This window comes from Danio aesculapii, chromosome 2, assembly GCF_903798145.1.
Source record: "Danio aesculapii chromosome 2, fDanAes4.1, whole genome shotgun sequence".
Classification (NCBI taxonomy): Eukaryota; Metazoa; Chordata; class Actinopteri; order Cypriniformes; family Danionidae; genus Danio; species Danio aesculapii.
Genome location: NC_079436.1, coordinates 1,320,431 through 1,341,543, shown reverse-complemented (window position 1 = coordinate 1,341,543; position 21,113 = coordinate 1,320,431). Strand labels below are relative to the sequence as shown.

At 38.6% G+C, this 21,113-nt stretch overlaps 1 protein-coding gene across 5 annotated transcripts in view; it reads left to right on the top strand.

The window, feature by feature from the left end:
• LOC130239377 (zinc finger protein 521) overlaps positions 1-21,113 on the top strand; it is a 119,189-nt gene that overhangs the window by 95,521 nt on the left and 2,555 nt on the right. For all 5 annotated transcript variants that reach the window (XR_008838691.1, XM_056470548.1, XM_056470540.1 and 2 more), the window contains 3 exons: positions 11,057-11,188; positions 17,375-17,490; positions 21,058-21,113. The exon at positions 21,058-21,113 is cut by the window's right edge. Coding sequence is in view for 4 of the 5 variants with exons in the window: in XM_056470548.1 (XP_056326523.1) it covers positions 11,057-11,188; positions 17,375-17,490; positions 21,058-21,087 (278 nt within the window). In the remaining variant the exon portion in view is untranslated. The remainder of the gene's footprint in view (positions 1-11,056; positions 11,189-17,374; positions 17,491-21,057) is intronic.

Sequence of the window (21,113 nt, the reverse complement as noted above, 5' to 3'; positions counted from 1 at the left end):
AAAAATAAAGACAGCACCCTCTAGTGGATTGGTTATTCAAAATGTGTAATGAAACATACCCAAAGCAACTTATTTCAGATTTATAAAAATGAAGACAGCACCCTCTAGTGGATTTTCCAAATTAAACGTACAACTAAACATACCCGGAGCAAAGAATTTCAGTTTCGCAAAAAAAGTAGACAGCGCCCTCTAGTAGATTTGTTATTCGAAATGTGAACGAAACGTATCCTAAGTTATATATTTTAGATTTGCAATAATGTAGACAACGCCCTCTAGTGGATTTGTTATTCGAAATGTGTAATGAAATGTACCCTAAGTTTTATATATTTTAGATTCGCAAAAATGTAGACGCCGCCCTCTAGTGGATTTGTTATTCGAAATGTGTAATGAAACATACCCAAAGCAACTTATTTCAGATTTATAAAAATGAAGACAGCACCCTCTAGTGGATTTGTTATTCGAAATGTGTAATGAAATATACCCTAAGTTTTATATATTTTAGATTAGCAAAAATGTAGACGGCGCCCTCTAGTGGATTTGTTATTCGAAATGTGTAATGAAACGTACCCTAAGTTATATATTTTAGATTTGCAAAAATGAAGACAGCGCCCTCTAGTGGATTTGTCATCAGAAACGTGCAACAAAACATACCCGGAGCAACGTATTTTAGGTTTTCAAAAAATGAAGCCTGAGGCACATATTTCCAATAAGCCTGGGTTGTAATAAACCTTCATTTGAGTGTTCAGAAAAGATCTGTAGCACATTTACTTAATTTCGTAACATATTTCAGGTTTGCAAAAATGTAGACAGCGCCCTCTAGTGGATTTGTCAACTGAAACGTGCAGCAAAACGTACCCAGAATAAAGTATTTCAGATTCGCAAAAATTGTAGACAGCGCCCTCTAGTGGATTTTTCATCTGAATTGTGCACCAAAACACACCAGGGGTAATGGATTTTACATTTCTCAAAAAGGTAAGCTAAAGCATGTATTTCCAGTGAATCCAGGCCTGCACACCCACAGTCACCAGCCGCTCTGAGTACACATCCAGCGGGAGTGAATTACCAGAAGTCTGTGTTTCTTTTGTAAGTGTGTGTAATTGCAAGCGTGTCTCCAGTTTTGTGATTGTGAGGTGCCGACAGCAGCCCGAGGGTTCCCCCCATCAGCGCCGTTGCCTGCGTAGTCTCACACATCAATACAAACACACACACACACAACACATTCTCCCACAAGGGTGCCTACCCTCAAAATCCCCCGCTAATGGAAGCCACCGCAGCTTTCAGACAGGTTTTCATGCACAGCTCTGCGTAAATGTGATGCCAACAGACATTTCCCTCATCAAGAAAGAGGACAAATACTGCAGTCGTGCTCATCATCAGTTTTACATGTTCAGGCATTTGATTAATTTGACCGTGATTCCTTTTTATTTACTCATTGCATTTTGGAGTTTAGGGTGACATGGTGGCTTAGTGGTTAGCACTGTGACCTCACAGCTAGAGGGTCGCTGGTTTGAGTCCCCGTTGGGCCAGTTAGCATTTCTATGTGGAGTTAGCATGTTCTCAAACTAGATTAAGTAGCATAGTAGTTTAATACTAATACAAGCAGAATTATTGTCTCAGTCAGGCGTTAAATGATAATTAAAAAGTTTCATCTACATATTTGTTTCCCTCCCATTATTATAACGTGTATAGAGAGACGTTGTACTAGTTTAAATGCTGTACTACGCACAAAGAATAATCAGTCATTCAGGATGTATCGCATTACGGCACGCAGTCATTTTCATACATGGCTGCGTGGGATCTGTGTATATCTGCATGTTTCTATAGCTGGGCTGTAATCTCGCAGGAGCTGCTCCTCTGCGCCGGCTCATTCATTTGGCATGCTGCACAACAATCTGATTTGTTTGCTAATTGTGTCCTGTTCTTTATCTGATTGGTGCTTTTGCCTCTTTTGAATTGGGAAACTATGGCAACAGGCATCAGTGGGGCGACTGCAGAAACCGAGAGCCCAGAAAATCAGCGCTTTACTGTGGTTTTTCATCTTGATGTTGAAGAGACAGGGCTGTTTTAATGCAGGGATTGTTACGTGAGGGAAATAATGTTTACATTTCTGATTCAGTTCGTTTGTCTGAACATTCATGCTTTTGTCTTGTGGATGATATGAGCAAATTCTCCCTTGAGCCAAAATGGCTTCTTTTTTCCGCCTTGTTATTTATTAATCAGCATGTACTTCGTGAATAAAAACAAGGTGCTTTGATTTTTTTTTTTTTAATTACTAGAACTTCATCTAGATGTTGAAGAGATGCTGTTTTAATGCAGTGATTGTTGGAAATAATGTTTACAGCTCTGATTCGGTTCTTTTGTCTGAACTCCTGCAATTGTCATGTGGATGATATGAGCGAATTCTCCCTTGAGCCAAAATGGCTTCTTTTTTTTCCGCCTTGTTTTTTTATTAACCAACATGTGCCTGAATAGAAACAAGGTGCTTTGATTTCTTAATATTTACTAGAACCTCATCTGTGTTAAGCTGCTTTGACACGTATTGTTTTTACAATATGCGCTATAAAAATGAACTGAATTGAATTGAACTCTCTGCTTTACTGTGGCTTTTCAAAGAGACGCTGTTTTAATGCAGTGATTGTTATGTGAGGGAAATAATATTTACATTTCTGATTCAGTTTGTCTGAACATTCATGCTTTTGGGTTTTGTGTGGATGATGAACCAATCCTCCCTTGAGCCAAAATGGCTTCTATTTATTTATTTTTGAATAGAAACAACACTGTAAAAGTGATTCGTTACTTAAAGTGAGTAAACCAATTGCCTTAAAAGAAACAAGCTGACTTTACAAAAATAATGTAAATAAACCCATTAAGAACTGTAAAGTTGACTAAATTTTTATAATCATGCAAATTGTACTCAATTATTTTTAGAAATCAAAGGAAACTAATCACTCTTTCCAATGCACCTTTAATATATTAGTTATTCCCCAGCTTTTCTGTATCTAGCAGCATACAGTAAAACAAATCTGTTCTTCCAGACTCCAGTGTGTCTTCTTAAATCAACACAGGCTATAACTGTAGATTTTATAGACTTAATAACGCACCAAATATGTAATAATTACAGTAATTATTTGAAAGCAGACGTGCTAAAATAGTCAGACACTAAAAAGAGATTAGTTGACTTTAAAAAAGTGAGTACAATTTGCATGATTATAAAAATTAAGTCAACTTAACAGTTCCAAGTTACAATGGGTTTACTTACATTATTTTTGTAAAGTCGACTAGTTGCTTTTAAGGTAATTGGTTTACTCACTTTAAGTAACGAATCACTTTTTACAGTGAAGGTGCTTTGATTTTTTTGCATTAACTAGAATGTCATCTATGTTAAGCTGATTTGCTGATGCTTTGGGTATTTCTATTCATCAAAGAACACTGGACAAAAAAACTCCAATGTTAATAAATAATGATGATGATGATGATTAATTGAGTATCTGAAATAAGATTTTCCCTAATGATGTTGAACAGATTCAGGAATTTCTCACAGTATTTCCCATGATATTTGTTTTTCTGGAGATAAATGGATTTATTTGTGTTGAATTTAAGCAAACAAGTGAAGTTTCACAAACTAATTTGGAGAGGAGCACGTGATATGATTGACTGGAGCTGGCCACCCATCTACATGCATTAGTTAGCCAATCAGATTAATCCCAACTCACTATAAGTAGCCTAGCTAGAACTACTCTCTTATCTTCGTTTTCTGAAGAAACCCCCCATCCACCCCTTCTCCTCCTTTCCTCCTTTACCACGGGGAGCTCTCGAGAACCACCTGATCTCGTACTCCCCTCACATGCTCTATGGACCAGGCGGGAGCCCTGGGCTCAACTATCTCCGAGCTCAGGGTTCTCTCCCGGGACAGCATGCCAAACCTGCTAACAGTTGTCAAACAATATCTAAGTGTGAACTCTTGAAATTAAAGTTAATAATGTTCAACTTAATTTGTTTGTTTAAATTCAGCCCAAATAAATTGTTTACAATGCCTTAACGATAAAAAAAAATGAGTAAATCCAAGAAATCATCTTTGAATAATTTTTTTCAGTGTATTTGTTTTATTTCAGCTAGAATAAAAGCAGTTCTTAATTTTTTGAAAGCCATTTTAAGGTCAATATTATTAGCCCCCTTGAGCAATATTAGTTATGGATTGTCTCCAGAATAAACCCCTGTTATACAATCAGTCAGGGTGACTGAGAGGAATATGAGTGAGAGGATCAGCAATCAGTCGTACACATACGACTCTGACACAGACCAAGCAGAGAGTACAAAATTATTTGTGTCTTTGTACAGTTTTACAGCCAACTGTGTGCTAGTTTCAAGTGCCGAGCTTGTACACAGAGACTAATAACCACACACACACTGAATTAACTTTGACTGAGGCACCGGATGCCCCGCTCGAAGCTGCGACACGGCACACCAGACACTCTCTGTGGCGCAGCAGAGACATGAAGTGGTGCAAACCTACCTAAAGATACAACCAATAATTCCGATTAGAGCGATAATATGGAGAATATTGATCTTGTGTTGAGCCCAATGAGCCTTGCATCTAAAAATAGAGCTAGCGTGTTCCTTTAGTGATATCGCTTCGACTCACGCTGAAAATGGCGGACGTGAATCAACAAACTGAGGATATGATGACGCGCATGTCAATCAATATTGGTGGGCGGGGGGACCGCTCGCCTACGTAAAGTTGCGGTCGGTTTGAAAACCGCTCCAATTGGTCCACCGTTTTTTATGTTGTTAAATTGAAAAAAAAAAGCACTGGGTGTGTTTATATCACCCCAATATGACGGTATATACACCATACATGCACATATGTCTGTCCAAACAGCTTGAAAAGTAGATTTTTTACCATAGGTGCCCTTTAAATGTCACTTTAAGCTGAATACTAGTGTCTTGAAATAAATATTATGTACTGTCATCACAGCAAAGATGAAAACTAAAAGTATTATAAGAAATATTTGTGGCTTTTATTAGTTTGATGCAGGACTGATGTCTGGTCGAGTCTCTCTTTAATTATGCACAAAAGTCTGAGCAATTATTCTGGAGCTGAATGAAACTGTGTGAATAAGTGAAGTGCGAGGGAAGAATAGTGTGAATCTGCTGTGTGAGGCAGATTGTGGTCCCGCGTTGATTCATCACGTCTCCCCGCTGGATTGTGAAGCGCCGTCTAATGAAGTTCAGCCCGTCAGAATGAAGGGACTAATTCTGATTCAGCTGAGCTAATGAACTTACTTTTTTCCTGCTGTGAGCGGCCCAAATCTGACAGAGACACACTGTCTGAAGAGTAGAGGAAGAGTGCTTAAAACTAGGGCTGGAAACATGCGAAATTGTTATTTACAAGTATAGCGATAACAATATCACCCAGCAGGCACACAACATCACTAGACGTTAATATTAGGTTAGATTTAGGTTGTGACATCAGGTGACCAGAATGTTATGTCTAGTCTGATAGTCTAATGATATTTGGTTGATTTTAGGTTGTGTTTGGAAAGTGACCAAAATCCAACTTTGAGCCAACTTCTTAAACCAACGTCATATTGACGTCAGATACTGACATTTATCCGTCAGGTATGGCAACCAAAATCCAACGTCTGATAGACGTCATAGTGGTAATTTTCACACAACGTCAAGCTGTAACATCTCTAGACATTAATATTAGGTTAGATTTAGGTTGTGACATCAGGTAACCAGAATTCATTGTCTAGCCAGCGTCTAAGGACAACATTATTTTGATGTCCAATAATGATATTTGGTTGATTTTAGGTTGTGTTGGAAAGTGTCCAGAATCCAACATCGAACAAACATCTTAAACCAACGTCATATTGACGTCAAATACTGACATTTATTTGTCAGGTATGGCAACCAAAATCCAACGTCTGATAGACGTCATAGTGGTAACGTTCACACAACGTCAAGCTGTAACATCTCTAGACGTTAATATTAGGTTAGATTTAGGTTGATAGGTTGTGTTTGGAAAGTGACCAAAATCCAACATCGAACAAACATCTTAAACCAACGTCACATTGACGTCAAATACTGACATTTATCTGTCAGGTATGTCAACCAAAATCCAACATCTGATAGACGTCATAGTGGTAACGTTCACACAACAAGCTGTAACATCATTAGACGTTAATATTAGGTTAGTTTTAGGTTGTGACATTAGGTAACCAGAATGTTATGTCTAGTCTGCGTCTAAGGACAATGTTATTTTGATGTCCAATAATGATATTTGGTTGATTTTAGGTTGTGTTTGGAAAGTGTCCAGAATTTAACATCGAACAAACATCTTAAACCAACGTCACATTGACGTCAAAAACTGACATTTATTTGTCAGGTATGGCAACCAAAATCCAACGTCTGATAGACGTCATAGTGGTAACGTCCACACAATAAGCTGTAACATTATTAGACGTTAATATTAGGTTAGTTTAGGTTGTGACATCAGTTGACCAAAGTTTAATGTCAAGCCAGCGTCTAAGGACAACATTATTTTGACATCTAATGGCGATATTTGATTGATATTTTGTGTTAGGTTGTTAGAAAGTGACCAAAATCTAACACCGAGCCAAAATCTTAAATCAACGTCATATTGACGTCAAACACTGACATTTATCCGTCAGGTATGGCAACCAAAATCCAACGTCTGATAGATGTCATATTGGTAACGTCCACACAACGTCAAGCTGTAACATCATTAGACGTTAATATTAGGTTAGATTTAGGTTGTGACATCAGGTGACCAAAGTTTAATGTCAAGCCAGCGTCTAAGGACAACGTTATTTTGACATATAATAATGAGATTTGATATTCATTGATATTTGGTTGATTAAAGGTTGTGTTGGAAAGTGGCCAAAATCCAATGTCTGATAAACGCCATAGTGGTAACGTCCACACAACATCAAGCTGTAACATCATTAGATGTTGATATTTGGTTGATTTTAGGTTGTGTTTGGAAAGCGTCCAGAATCCAACACCGAGCCAACATCTTAAGCCAACGTCATATTGATGTCAAAACACTGACATTTATTCGTCAGGTATGGCAACCAAAATCCAACGTCTGATAGACGTCATAGTGGTAACGTCCACACAACGTCAAGCTGTAACATCATTAGACGTTAATATTAGGTTAGATTTAGGTTGTGACATCAGGTGACCAAAATTTAATGTCAAGCCAGCGTCTAAGAACAACTAATGGCGATATTTAATTGATATTTGGTTGGTTTTAGATTGTGTTATAAAGTGACCAAAATCTAACACCGAGCCAAAATCTTAAATCAACGTCATATTAACGTCAAACACTGACATTTATCCGTCAGGTATGGCAACCAAAATCCAACGTCTGATAGATGTCATAGTGGTAACGTCCACACAACATAAAGCTGTAACATCATTAGACGTTGATATTTGGTTGATTTTAGGTTGGATGTTGGATATTGACAACGGCCGAACGTTGGGTTTTGATGTCAACCCGATTTTCATTTCCAAACAAACTGCAACGTTCCCATGACGTTGGGGTACAACGTCAATCTGACGTCATGTTGACGTCCTGTGCCTGCTGGGTACTTATGTTTTAAAGGGCACCTATGATGCAAAATCAACTTTTGGAAGCTGTTTGGACAGAACTGCGTGTAGTATAGTCTGTCCACTGTCATATTGAAGTGACAGAATCGATTAACAGGAGCATATTAACTTGTCTCCATAGTAACGCATATAAACATGTCCACAGAATAGGATTTGCAAAGAAACTGGGATTTAAATACGTGTTCAACTCTCAGTGATCAGCTGCAGCTTAAGAATTAGTTTCAGAAGTTTAACACGTTTTAAAAACAGAGCATGTTTGTAATAAAGACAGTAAAATCACTGTAATACATAACTGCTGGAATCAGCACAGCCACAAAGTTTCAATAAAGGAACGTGTGTGTGTGTGTGTGTACTGCAAACTTTGTAGCATCGTTTGTGTGTGGCTCATCGTTGCAGAAAGGGTTGAATAAACTCCACGATATATACATCAAATTAACTTACTTGGTATTTTTGACTAATAAACTGGATCACTGCTTCATCCGTGTCAGTGTCTGTCACTGACTGCTGTTTATCTGATGTAACGGTGGGCGGGGAAAACCAGCTCATTTAGATTTAAAGGCACAGGCTACAAAAACAGCTACACTATGCTCTGAGCTAAAAGTGGGCATATTCTGTATTGTACAATAAATGATCTGATGGATATTTTGAGCTGAAACTTTACAGACACATTCTGGATACACCAAAGGCTTATCTTACGTCTTGTATGAGGAGCCCTTTAACATGTCCCTAAACTGTAAACAATGCTGTGACGTCTTGTTTCTAGTCTAAATATCTAAAACTTCTTAAATCAGGAAACATTTTCTAAACAAGCAAAACATATTGTCTTGTTTTCATAAATATAGTGTCAAAATGAAGAGTTTTTTCCTTAAATTAAGCAAAATATTCTGCCAGTGGGGTAAAAGAAATAATCGAGTTTATCTTTTTGACGTAGTATTATTTAAGTTAGTTTGCTTGTTTTCAGGAAAAACTCACTTCACTTTATTATTGAAAGCCATTAGAAATACACACTTAAGTCTGAAATTCCAAGTGGAAATGCTAGAGCAAATACAGACGTGTGTGTGTGTGTGTGTGTGTGTGTGTGTGTGTGTGTGTGTGTGTGTGTGTGTGTGTGTGTGTGTGTGTGAATCAACAGCTTAAAGCATCAGTCCACGATGTGTGTTTTAGTGAATTTACCGTATGAAGTCTTCTTACATTATTTTCCATGTTAAATGAATAAACAGGCGGTGATCCCACGGCAGCTGAACTCATGAGGGAAATCACACACACACACGCACAAGAGGAGGAGTCAGTGTTTAATTCCCAGGGCTTTAATCACTTGTAATTCGGCTCATTATGTATTAATAGATGCAGGAATCCCTCCGTGAGCTGTTCTGGAGTCAGTTTAGCATCGCAGGAATCTGTTCCAGAAAATCAGGCTATCCCAGAATGCATTCTGGCCAGAGTTGGGAGTAATTTGTTACAATGTAATTAATTACAGTAATAGTGTTGTCATGATACTGGAATTCGGTACCAGTCGATAATGAAATTTTAAACACGTCCATTTCCCGCTAACATTTAAGCGCTGTTGAGTGCGTTCTTAAACAGCGCTGATTTGCCGTTGTGTTTACGTGCTCAACAGAAATGGCAAGGCAAGGCAAACTTTATTTAAAGTGCACAATTTTACACAACCGTAGTTGATCCAATGTGCTTTACAATAAAATAAACTAGAAAATAAGAGTAAAAACTGGTATTAAAAATACAGGGAAATATATATGTATAAAATAGTAAAATACAAATAAAGATAACATGCATGCATCACTCAAAGCCAAGAGAGTAAAAATAAGACTTTAAGTTATATTTAAAAGCATCAAATGAAGGAGAAATCCTGATGCTTAGAGCCTTGGGCCCGCAACCCAGAAAGCTCGATCACCTTTTGATTTGCAGTGAGACCGAGGGACAGACAAATGACTGTGAATGGCCGTGAAGGTCATCAGTTCACTGAACTCACCACTGTTTACTGAGTGTAACCACAGATACAGTTTCAAAACGTTTCAAAGTCACGTTGATCAGCTGGTTTGTCTATAAGCTGACATATGAGCGATAAAGAATCGCTGCTTTGAAGCGCTCCGGTGTCGCTGTATCTATGGTTACACTCAGTAGCGGTGAGTTCGGTGAACTGATGACCTTCACAGCCAATCACAGTCATTTCTGTTGAGCATGTGAACACAATGGCAAATCAGCGCTGTTTAAGAACGCGCTCAACAGCGCTCAAATGTTAGCGGGAAATGGACGTTTTTAAAACGTCAGTACCGATTGGTACCTAATTCCAGTATGGAGTCAAAACTAATACTGTATTTAGGTTACTTTTCTACTGAAAAAGCAGCTGGTTTTTTGTTGATGAGTAAAAAAGAAATGTGCTGCGCTTTTTATGTTGCTAGGCAACCACTGATTTAACTGCTGTTTATATTGTTATAGTTGTAATATTTAACGATATTGGGATATTCAGGGTTTGTGAAGTCGCACAGCTTCGAATAACTCAACAACAGCGACCGCTACTGTCATCTTTAAAAGTTTTGTAGTCGTCATGACAACACAAACACTGTTGTCACTTCAACGGAAACCCCGCCTCTGCTTTACACATTTTATTTCCTTATGAATCTTCTTATTTTCTTCATATAACTGCTTATAATGAAAACTAAGAAACATATTTAATCACAGTCTTCATTCATTCATTCATTTTCCTTCAGGTTAGTCCCTTTATTTATCAGGGGTCGCCACAGCGGAATGAACCACCAACTATTCCAGAATATGTTTTACGCAGCAGCTTTGATTCTAAATGCGGTGTTTTGGTGACTGTCGCTTTAAATGCAAATGAGATTGTGCTCTTTTTCTGAAGAAGGCGGAGCTACAAATGCCAGTGCATCACCACAGCGGCAGATGTAAAACAGCAGTGTGTGTGTTGTCAGTGCTGGTCAGGTGTGCGTGTGTGCTTCAGTGTGAGTGTGTGCTTCATGCTTCTGTCAGTCTATGTCGCTCCTATCGCTGTTCATCTAAAACTCCACATCTATAATCCTCTTAGTCTATGCTGACATTATCTTCAGCAGCTCAAACACTCTAATGGCTAATGGACAGACGGCTGCTTCTCACTCAGGGCTGCTGTTTATGCTAATGAGATGGAGAGATGGGCACTAGTGGGTGGAGTTTACCCCTCTGAAGACACGTACAAAGGGAGAATGTCAATCAAAGTGTTTCTGCAGACTGTTTCTATCAAGTCTGATTAGAACAAATACAGTTCATGTTCACCATTAGAGGCTGGAGATATTCACACAACTGTTTAAACCCTTTATTAAAGTGATTTTTGCATAATAGCTGCCCTTTAATGCCTGAATTGTATGTATACCACATGTTCTGACCAAGCTTGTGTTTGTGTGTGTGTTCGCAGAGGAAGGTCTGGTTCATGAATGTAAACTCTGCAGTCAGACGTTCGACTCTCCGGCTAAGCTGCAGTGTCACCTGATCGAGCACAGTTTCGAGGGGATGGGAGGAACCTTCAAGTGTCCCGTCTGTTTCACAGGTACATCTTCTTAACTGTGTGCAGACCTAAAACTGACTTTTTTTTTGGTCAAGCAATGAAACTGCAACATGGAGTTATGTTACTACTATTGCTACTACAGTGACTAACTGTATTTACTCTGGTTTTAATTTGTCAGTGCTTAACATTAAAGAAAAAGAAACAAACCGAGCCATTATTTAATTAAATTAAATAAAATTAAATAAAATTAAATAAAATTAAATAAAATTAAATTAAATTAAATTAAATTAAATTAAATTAAATTAAATTAAATTAAATTAAATTAAATTTAATTAAATTTAATTTAATTTAATTTAATTTAATTTAATTTAATCAATTCATTTAATTTCCTACAATTTTTATTTATTAATTTTTTTATTTTACTTTTATTTATTTTATGTTTTTATTATATTATATTATATTTTTTCCTTATTTAATTTAATAAAAATTTTGCATTTTATTTCATTTTATTTTAACTTCTTTATTTTATTTTTATTTATTTTATTTATAAATTTATTTGAAGAAACAAACCAAAACTTTATTTGTTTATTTTATTTTATTAATTTAATTTTATTATTTAATTTCATTTAATTTTTAGTTAAATTTAATTAGATTTCATTTGTATTTTTTATTTTATTTTATTTATTTTTTAAATAATTTTTTTAATTCAATTTTATTAATTTCATTTCATTATTAATTTTTTAAATGAAGTTTTATTTTAACTTTTTTATTTTTTTTTGTTTTATTTTATCTTTTATTTTATTTTTATTTATTTTATTTAATATTTTATTCATTTCGTTTCATTTCATTCTTTTGTTTTATTTTAAATTTTTTATTTTATTTTTATAAATTTTATCTGTATTTATTTGTATTTTTTTATTTATTTTAAATTTATTTTTATTTATTTTAATTTAATTTTATTTTTATTTTTGTATTTATTTTATTTTTTACATTAAATTTATTTAATTAAATTAAATTTACTTGGTTTTTATTTTAACTCATATATTTTATTTTGTTTTAAATGAGCTTTGAACTGTTGTGCACTTTATTAAGATATTTAGCTGAGATTCAACTATTTGAAAATCTGAGATAAAAACCTGCAGACTGTGAGAAATTATTTTAGTATATACATACATACATACATGTGTGTGTGTGTGTGTGTGTACATATATATGTAATTTGTGTATTAATGGCTCAAATATGTGTGCGCTCCGCTGCAGACAATAGAATGTAAAGTGAATGTTTTGTTGTGTAAAGTGAGACAGAAGCTGGTAAGTGTGTATGTGTGCGTGTGTGTGTGTTGAGTGCTGGGCTTCCTCCAGGGTGAGCGGAGCTGCAGGCTGCCTGACTTCACAAAGCTGTCAAATGCGTCCCAAGAGAAGCACACACTTCTGACACGCACACACACACACACACACACACACACACACACACACACACACAGATCTCCCGCCGCCTTTGGATGCCTCCTGCACTCCTCTTTTACCTCTTTCTCTCATCCTCCCTCGCTCTGCATTATAACAGCGCATCTGTCCGTCCCCATCCGCACGCCTTCATCTCAGGCTACAGTCCCAAATCGGAGCTCTTACACTCGCACTTTCACATAATAAACCTCTACAGCTGAAGGAGAAATTATTAATTCATTATTCTACTAATGTTAAAAGAAAAACACTTAAAAATGATGTGTGCTGTTCACTTATTTAAAAATGAGCTGAAACAATACAATTCCTGAGTATTTTTTGGCACAACTTAAATGTTTTATGTTCAATCCAACATAGTTGATTATGTGGAGCCCTGCATATATATATATATATAAAACTATAATAATATACTCACCGGCCACTTTATTAGGTACACCCGTCCAACTGCTCGTTAATGCAAATTTCTAATCAGCCAATCACATGGCAGCAGCTCAATGCATTTAGGCATGTAGACATGGTCAAGAGGATCTGCTGCAGTTCAAACTGAGCATCAGAATGGGGAAGAAAGGGGATTTAAGTGACGCTGAACGTGGCATGGTTGTTGGTGCCAGACGGGCTGCTCTGAGTATTTCAGAAACTGCTGATCTACTGGGATTTTCACGCACAACCATCTCTAGGGTTTACAGAGAATGGTCCGACAAAGAGGAAATATCCAGTGAGCGGCAGTTCTGTGGGCGCAAATGCCTTGTTGATGCCAGAGGTCAGAGGAGAATGGCCAGACTGGCTCCAGCTGATAGAAAGGCAACAGTAACTCAAATAAGCACTCGTTACAACCGAGGTCTGCAGAAGAGCATCTCTGAACACACAACACGTCCAACCTTGAGGCGGATGGGCTACAGCAGCAGAAGACCACACTGGGTGCCGCTCCTGTCAGCTAAGAACAGGAAACTGAGGCTACAATTCACACAGGCTCACCAAAACTGGACAATAGAAGATTGGAGAAACGTTGCCTGGTCTGATGAGTCTCCATTTCTGCTGCCACATTCGGATGCTCGGCTCAGAATTTGGCGTCAACAACATGAAAGCATGGATCCATCCTGCCTTGTATCAGCGGTTCAGGCTGGTGATGGTGGTGTAATGGTGTGGGGGAGATTTTCTTGGCACACTTTGGGTCCATTAGTACCAATTGAGCATGGTGTCAACACCACAGCCTACCTGAGTATTGTTGCTGACTATGTCCATCCCTTTATGACCACAGTGTCTCCATCTTCTGATGGCTACTTCCAGCAGGATAACGCACCATGTCATAAAGCGTGAATCATCTCAGACTGGTTTATTGAACATGACAATGAGTTCACTGTACTCAAATGGCCTCCACAGACTCCAGATCTCAATCCAATAGAGCACCTTTGGGATGTGGTGGAACGGGAGATTGGCATCATGGATGTGCAGCCAACAAATCTGCAGCAACTGCGTGATGCTATCATGTCAATATGGAGCAAAATCTCTGAGGAATATTTCCGGTAGCTTGTTGAATCTTTGCCATGAAGGATTAAGGGATTCCAACCGGTACTAGTAAGGTGTACCTAATAAAGTCGCCGGTGAGTGTATACATGTATATATAATTGGATGTTTCCCCATACAGACAGAATGCCAATGCATATTTCCTGAGAGGTGTTTCAAAGATGGCCACCAAGTGAAATGACTTGCCTCAAAGGCACTTTGATAGAGTATAAACTCTATGATATGTAGTACTCTATACATTAGATGAGTATGAACATTTCAATAATTTACTTGAACTTTTGTGCAGTGGAAGAACCACATGGAAGATGAAGGTTCTTCTCGGATCCATCAAAATCAATAAAGAACTACTGTTTTTGAGCACAACCATCCTCAGTAATAGTTCCCCCCAGCAGGAGTGTGAATCTAGATTAAACTGTAAACAATATCCATAAATTAGCAGTTTTCCGTATTTTGTGAGTCGTTTTTTAATGTTTTTCAATGTATTTCTGCTTTTGAGTTGCATTATGGGATCTTGATCTGTCTTCACAACACGATTTAACCTTGAGAATATCTGAAAAGTGACTTTTATTGTCATATTTAATAGTTTTCAGTGCTATATTATCTGTGTTAGTGTTGTATATTACGCTGCAAACACCTTGTAATAAACTGCAGCACATTTACTGTTATTTTACACACTTATTTCTCTAGATATTGTTCATTTATACATTATATTATTATTTTAAAGGACTAAAATGTCAATAAACGTCACTTTATTAAACTGTATAGTTGAATTTACAGCATCAAAAGTGGACAGAGCAGAGATCAACATCCCATAATGCAACTCACCACCGCAAAATAAACACTTGTGAATCCCAAAATACTGAAACTGTTCATGAACAGATATGTTTTACAGTGTTTGCGTGATGTAAATGGTGATTTCTGCAGTGCGGATTCTGTCTTTTCCCTCTCCTTCTCTCAGTGCTGCGTGATCAATACCAGTGCGGAAGCAGATCTGGGACCTGTCTGTCAGAAACCAACATGAAATAAAGGGAAAATGAAAAGAAAAAAAAGCCCTGTAGATCAAGTCAATAACAATGAGAGACGCAGGGAGAGCAGAGAGACAAATGAAGTGTGTTGTTTTGTCGGCAGCAGAGAAATACATCAAGATAATCCCAGCGTATAAGACGCCGCTGAAGGCTTTAAATTATATACTTGATGCACCTTCTCAAACTGTCCTGAAACAAGAACACCCAGTGTTTTATAACAGCTGGCACATTCAGAATGAATTACTGCCGTATACACTCACTGGACACTTTATTAGGTACACCTGTCCAACTGCTTGTTAACAAAAATATCTACTCAGCCAATCACATGGCAGCAACTCAATGCATTTAGGCATGTAGACATGATCAAGACAATCTGCTGCAGGTCAAACTGAGCATCAGAATGGGGAAGAAAGGGGATTTAAGTGACTTTGAACGTGGCATGGTTGTTGCTGCCAGACGGGCTGCTCTGAGTATTTCAGATACTGCTGATCTACTTTCAAGCACAACCATCTCTAGGGTTTACAGAGAATGGTCAGACAAAGAGGAAATATTCAGTGAGCGGCAGTTCTGTGGGCGCAAATGCCTTGTTGATGCCAGAGATCAGAGGAGAATGGCCAGACTGGTTCCAGCTGATAGAAAGGCAACAGTAACTCAAATAAGCACTCGTTACAACTGAGGTCTTTCCCGGGAGTCTTCCGTATTTCAGACCAATCTCCTGCAACCATCCCATTTTGTTATTTCTCCCGGAAAACTCCCATAATTTCACCCCCCCCCCCTCTTTTTTTTTTGGTACAGTCTGTACACACCCCTGGGTCACCAACTTTGGTACAGTACCCGATCGCAGCGGCCGCCCAAAACCGCTGCATCCTATCCCGGTTGTCAACAGTGTTATTCAGAGACCTCACCCTGAACATCCCCTCCCTCCCGGTCTCCCAGATTTTCAGAGACCAATGTTGTTTGTGTGTGTGTGTGTGTGTATGTGACTGCTACCCTTAAACATATGGGTCTGTAAAAACAAACAGCATGTTTGAAGTGCTCCTGCGAGAATATCTGTGTGCTCTCAAACACACACACACACACACACTCGTTCTTTGGCTCTACGGCTTAATTAAACACACACACAGACACACTATGTGTTTTAAGTGCCATTTCAAAGATGTGACTGAAATAAGGCTACGCATAAATAACGCGTCTGCATGAATATTAATAATGTCAATATAATTAGCTGTGTTGACTAATAGAGTCAGTGAGTGTGTGTGTGTGTGTGTGTGTGTGTGTGTAGAAGAGTCTTGAGTTTCTGAGCGTGTTTATGTACTTCAGTGACTCTAAATAAAGCACATCATTATCATTCTTCACGTTGATTTAAAGGCCTCGTGAAATAAAATCAGGTTTTTTACATGTTAGGGGCAGCATGGTGGCTCAGTGGTTAGCTCTGTGACCTCACAGCAAGAAGGTCACCGGTTCGAGTCCCCACTTGTCATTTCTGTGTGGAGTTTGCATGTTCTCCCTGTGTTGGTGTGGGTTTCCTCCGGGAGCTCCGGTTTCCTCCACAGTCCAAACACATGCGCTATAGGGGAATTGATGAACTAAATTGGCTGTAGTGTATGAATGTGTGCGAATGAGTGTGTATGGGTGTTTTCCAGTACTGGGTTGCAGCCGGAAGGGCATCCGCTGTGTAAAACATATGCTGGAATAGCTCAACCACTCTCACTGGCAGAGCGGAGATAAAATCAAAATACTATTGGCTGTTTGTTAAAATGGGCGTGGCTACGACATGCCCCACCCTCTATTCATGTTTTGTATTCAAATTTTGCAGTTTGTCACTTTTTTGACACTTCAGCTCCTCATTAAATCTTCTGACCAATCAAATGCTCTCTAGAGTCTGACATGCCCTGCCCCCTTCTTCTCATTGGCTGGTTATTTGATGCGCTTGAGCTCAACCACTCTCACTGGCAGAGCAGAGATAAAAACAAAACAACTGTACACCCTGAGCCCCACTTTGGGAACCACTGCATTAACTAATGTAAGCAAGCACAGTTTTGGATTTTAGTAATACACTATGGTAACACATAAGACTTTCTTCAGAAGAAAGAATATTATAGGAAATACTGTGAAAAATTCCTGAATCTGTTCAACATCCTTTGGGAAATAATTGGAAGAACTTTACAGGAGGGCGAGTGATTTTGACTTTAACTGTGTGTCTGTGTGTGTGTTTGCAGTGTTCGTGCAGGCGTGTAAACTGCAGCAGCACATCTTCAGTGCACACGGACAGGAGGACAAGATCTACGACTGCTCACACTGTCCACTCAAGTTCTTCTTCCAGACCGAGCTTCAGGTGAGCAAATACACTGAAAAAAAAGTGTTGCATGCAAAACTGTTGCAAACAGTTTTAATAATGTTCAGCTTAATCTGTTTGTTTAAATTCAGCCCAAATAAATTGTTTACAACCCCTTAACGTAAAAAAATTTAGTAGATCCAAGGAATCATATGTGGATATTTTTTTTCAGTGTACACACGTTTGCTCGCTGGAATGAATGAATGAATGATGGGAGAGGAATATGGTGGTTGATAACCGTTGTTCATGAAAAAAAAAAAAAACTCGCCTTAATCGATAATACTGCTGTCATATCTGCTTGTAAACAAAAAACTCAAGCATTTACTTCCAATAAGACTGCATATGAGCTCAGTTAAAGATCTGGGTTGCCAGGTTTCTGCAATATAACAAGCACAATAATACAAGCACTGAAAATAAGCCACTCACATACCTGAAATATTTTACCGGATTTTTTTTATTATAATTTTATATATATATATATATATATATATATATATATATATATATATATATATATATATATATATATATATATATATATATATATATATATATAAATATATATATATATATATAAATAAATATATATATAATAATCCAATATAAATATATATATAAATAGATAAATATATATATATGTATATATATTTATATATATATGCGTGTCTGTGTGATGTATGTAAAATTTGGCCCGGGACTTTTTGTTTTTTGCATCTGGCCCTCGCCCCAAAAAGTTTGGACAGCCCTGTTATAGTCAGTCACATGTCTGCTGAAGGAGCAGTGTCAACAGATATTAAGCAGACAGTCTACTAATACTCAAATGGACCATCAAAATAAAGCGTTACCGTTTTTTTAATCCGCATTCACAAGACATCTAACCCAGTTTTACTCATAGTTTTCCCTCACTCAGACTTCTGACATCAACTCACAAGTTCTAGCTTACATTTCACAGTGGAACGCAAGATAAAATTATACGTTTTAGGACTGCTCTGATGTTTTAAAAAAATATATGAGTCGTACACAAAAGTGTAATGAAAGCTCGGATATTACCCACGAGTGACACACACACAGGTGCAGATACATCAGATGAAGCCAGCAACACACGGCGCTGTCCTGTGAGAGTTTGCGTGTGTGTCTGTGTTTGTTCGCGCCTCTGGCTGGGTCTGATGTGTGTATGCAAACACATCGTCTGGAGACGGCGACGAACCCTCGCTGCAGCCCATGAGCGCGCTCAATCTCCGCTCAACACCACCGGGAGACACAATCCAAACAAACACTTTTGATCTCTGACACACTTCTGCTTCCTGTAAACTTCCTGTGAACTTCCTACAAGCCATTCTCCTAAAACAACATAATGCACAAAATAAATAAAGATATAGTTCGCTTCAGTGTCAGGATGCACAACAGCGCTGGGTACGGAACAACAACAAAAAAAGAAAACTATTATCTAATTATATCATGTTTGTGGAGTTTGCATGTTCTCCCAGGTTGGCGTGGGTTTCCTCCAGATGCTCCCCACAGTCCAAACACAAGCACTATAGGGGAATTGATCAACTAAATTGGCCGTAGTGTGTGTGAATGTGTGTGTAGTTTCCCAGTACTGGGTTGCAGCTGGAAGTGCATCCGCTGCGTAAAACATATGCTGGAATAGTTGGTGGTTCATTCCGCAGTGCTAGAGCACATGTATGGGAATGATAATGCTTTATTGCATTGTATTATATGAAACTGGAGTCCCGGTAGGAAACCCGGTTGCAGCATTTTGAACCATCTGGAGTGGTGATATTGAAGACTGGGGTAAACCAACGAATGCAGAATTACAATAATCCAAGCGCAATAAAACTAGGGCACGCGTGGCTTTCTCAAGAGCTGTAAACAGCAGCCAAGACTGAACTCTAGAGAGAAGTTTTGAGTGACAATAATGGGAAAGATTTGCAAAGTGAAGTTTACTTATAAACTAATTTCCAGAGGAGCACGTGCTTATGATTGACTGCAGCAGGTCCCTCATTAGCTAATGCATGATCCACCAATCAGATGAATGCTGACTCACTATAAATAACCAGAGCGTCTTACCTAAAGCTGCGGTCACACTAGAGTTTGAGCATGCGAAATTCTGTCGTACGGCGCTGGAAAAGGGGCGGGATTAAACATGATGATTAGACATTTAATAAAGCGAGCGATTGGTCCATACTTTAAATTTCTGTCCAGAGAGGTCATGTTTTGATCCTCGATTGGTCTCACCAGTCAAGTGATGCGATATTGCAGGTCAGAGTTCGCCAAGGTTGAACAGATGTAGCGATCTGCGAAACTTCACGCACGACCTTGCGTTTCCGGTCTGACGCATTCACGTGTGTATGAATGGAAGTCTGTGGGGAGAAAAGTCCAGTGTGACCGCAGCTTTAGCCATCTTCGTGTTGAAGAATCCCCACTTCCACCCCTACTCCTCCCCTTTTACCTTGATGGGGGCGGCACGGTGGCTCAGTGACTAGCACTGTTGCCTCACAGCAAGAATGTCACTGGTTCAAGTCTTACCTGGCCAAGTTGACATTTCCTTCCCATGCTTGCATGGGTTTCCCCCGGGCTCTCCGGTTTCCTCCCACAGGCCAAAGACATGACAAAAGTAAATTGACCAAACCAAAACAACACCATAGATGAGCTCTTAATCAGCAGTATATCTCTCCACAGTAATTCCTAATTTGTCATTCGCCATAAACAAGCAGGGGAGATCTAGAGACCTACCCGAGCTCAAACTCCCCTCTCGCCCTGCAAACAGGAGGGAACCCCGGGCTCGAGGATCTTATGAGCTCAGAGCTCTCTCCCGGGACAGCATGCCAAACACGCTCTATAATCAATCATCAGCTAAGTGTGAACTCTTGAAATGCTTTAGGGCAGGGGTGTCAAACGTACGGCGGATCAGGCCTGCAAACGGGTTTAATCTTGCCCGCGAGAGGATTCTGTAAAGTATAAAAATAAGCTGCAATTTTTTAATAAAAGAAACTGCTGTTCGAATTGTGTCCACTGGATGGCGCAATTGAAAACTGTTAATTTCTTCCGATCCAGAAGCCTGAATCAGCGTCAGCTTGACAGTCTTCTCAGAGAGAAAGACCTCATCTATGCCATACCGTACCACACTGAGGTGTTCTCACGAGGAAACGTAACTGTTTCACATATTGTCAGTTTAGTGGCTAATTAATTTTAAGTTTTGGCACCCAACCACACCCCTAACCCCAACCGTCATTGGTGGATAAGCAAATCGTACTAAATTGTACAAAAGAGATCGAAGGAATTCATACGAATTAGCCCCTAAATCAAAATGTTAGGAATTGCCTGAGATCATTTTGTCCTCAGGCTCCAGCTTCATGTTTTATGTTGATCATATAAAAACAACGAACACAATCTGAAGTTGTTTGTAAGTTCTACATACCATGATTTTACCGGTCCGGCACACTTGAGTATAGATTTTCCTCCTTGTGGCCGCTGAGCTAAATTGAGCTTGACAGCCCTGCTTTAGGGTGAAGTTTGCGAGTGTGTGTTAGTGTTGACTGATCTGCATTATGTTTTGTTTTCCAGAACCACAATCTGAGTCTCCACAGCAGCTAACAGCAGAACTGAAGAGATTCGACCCT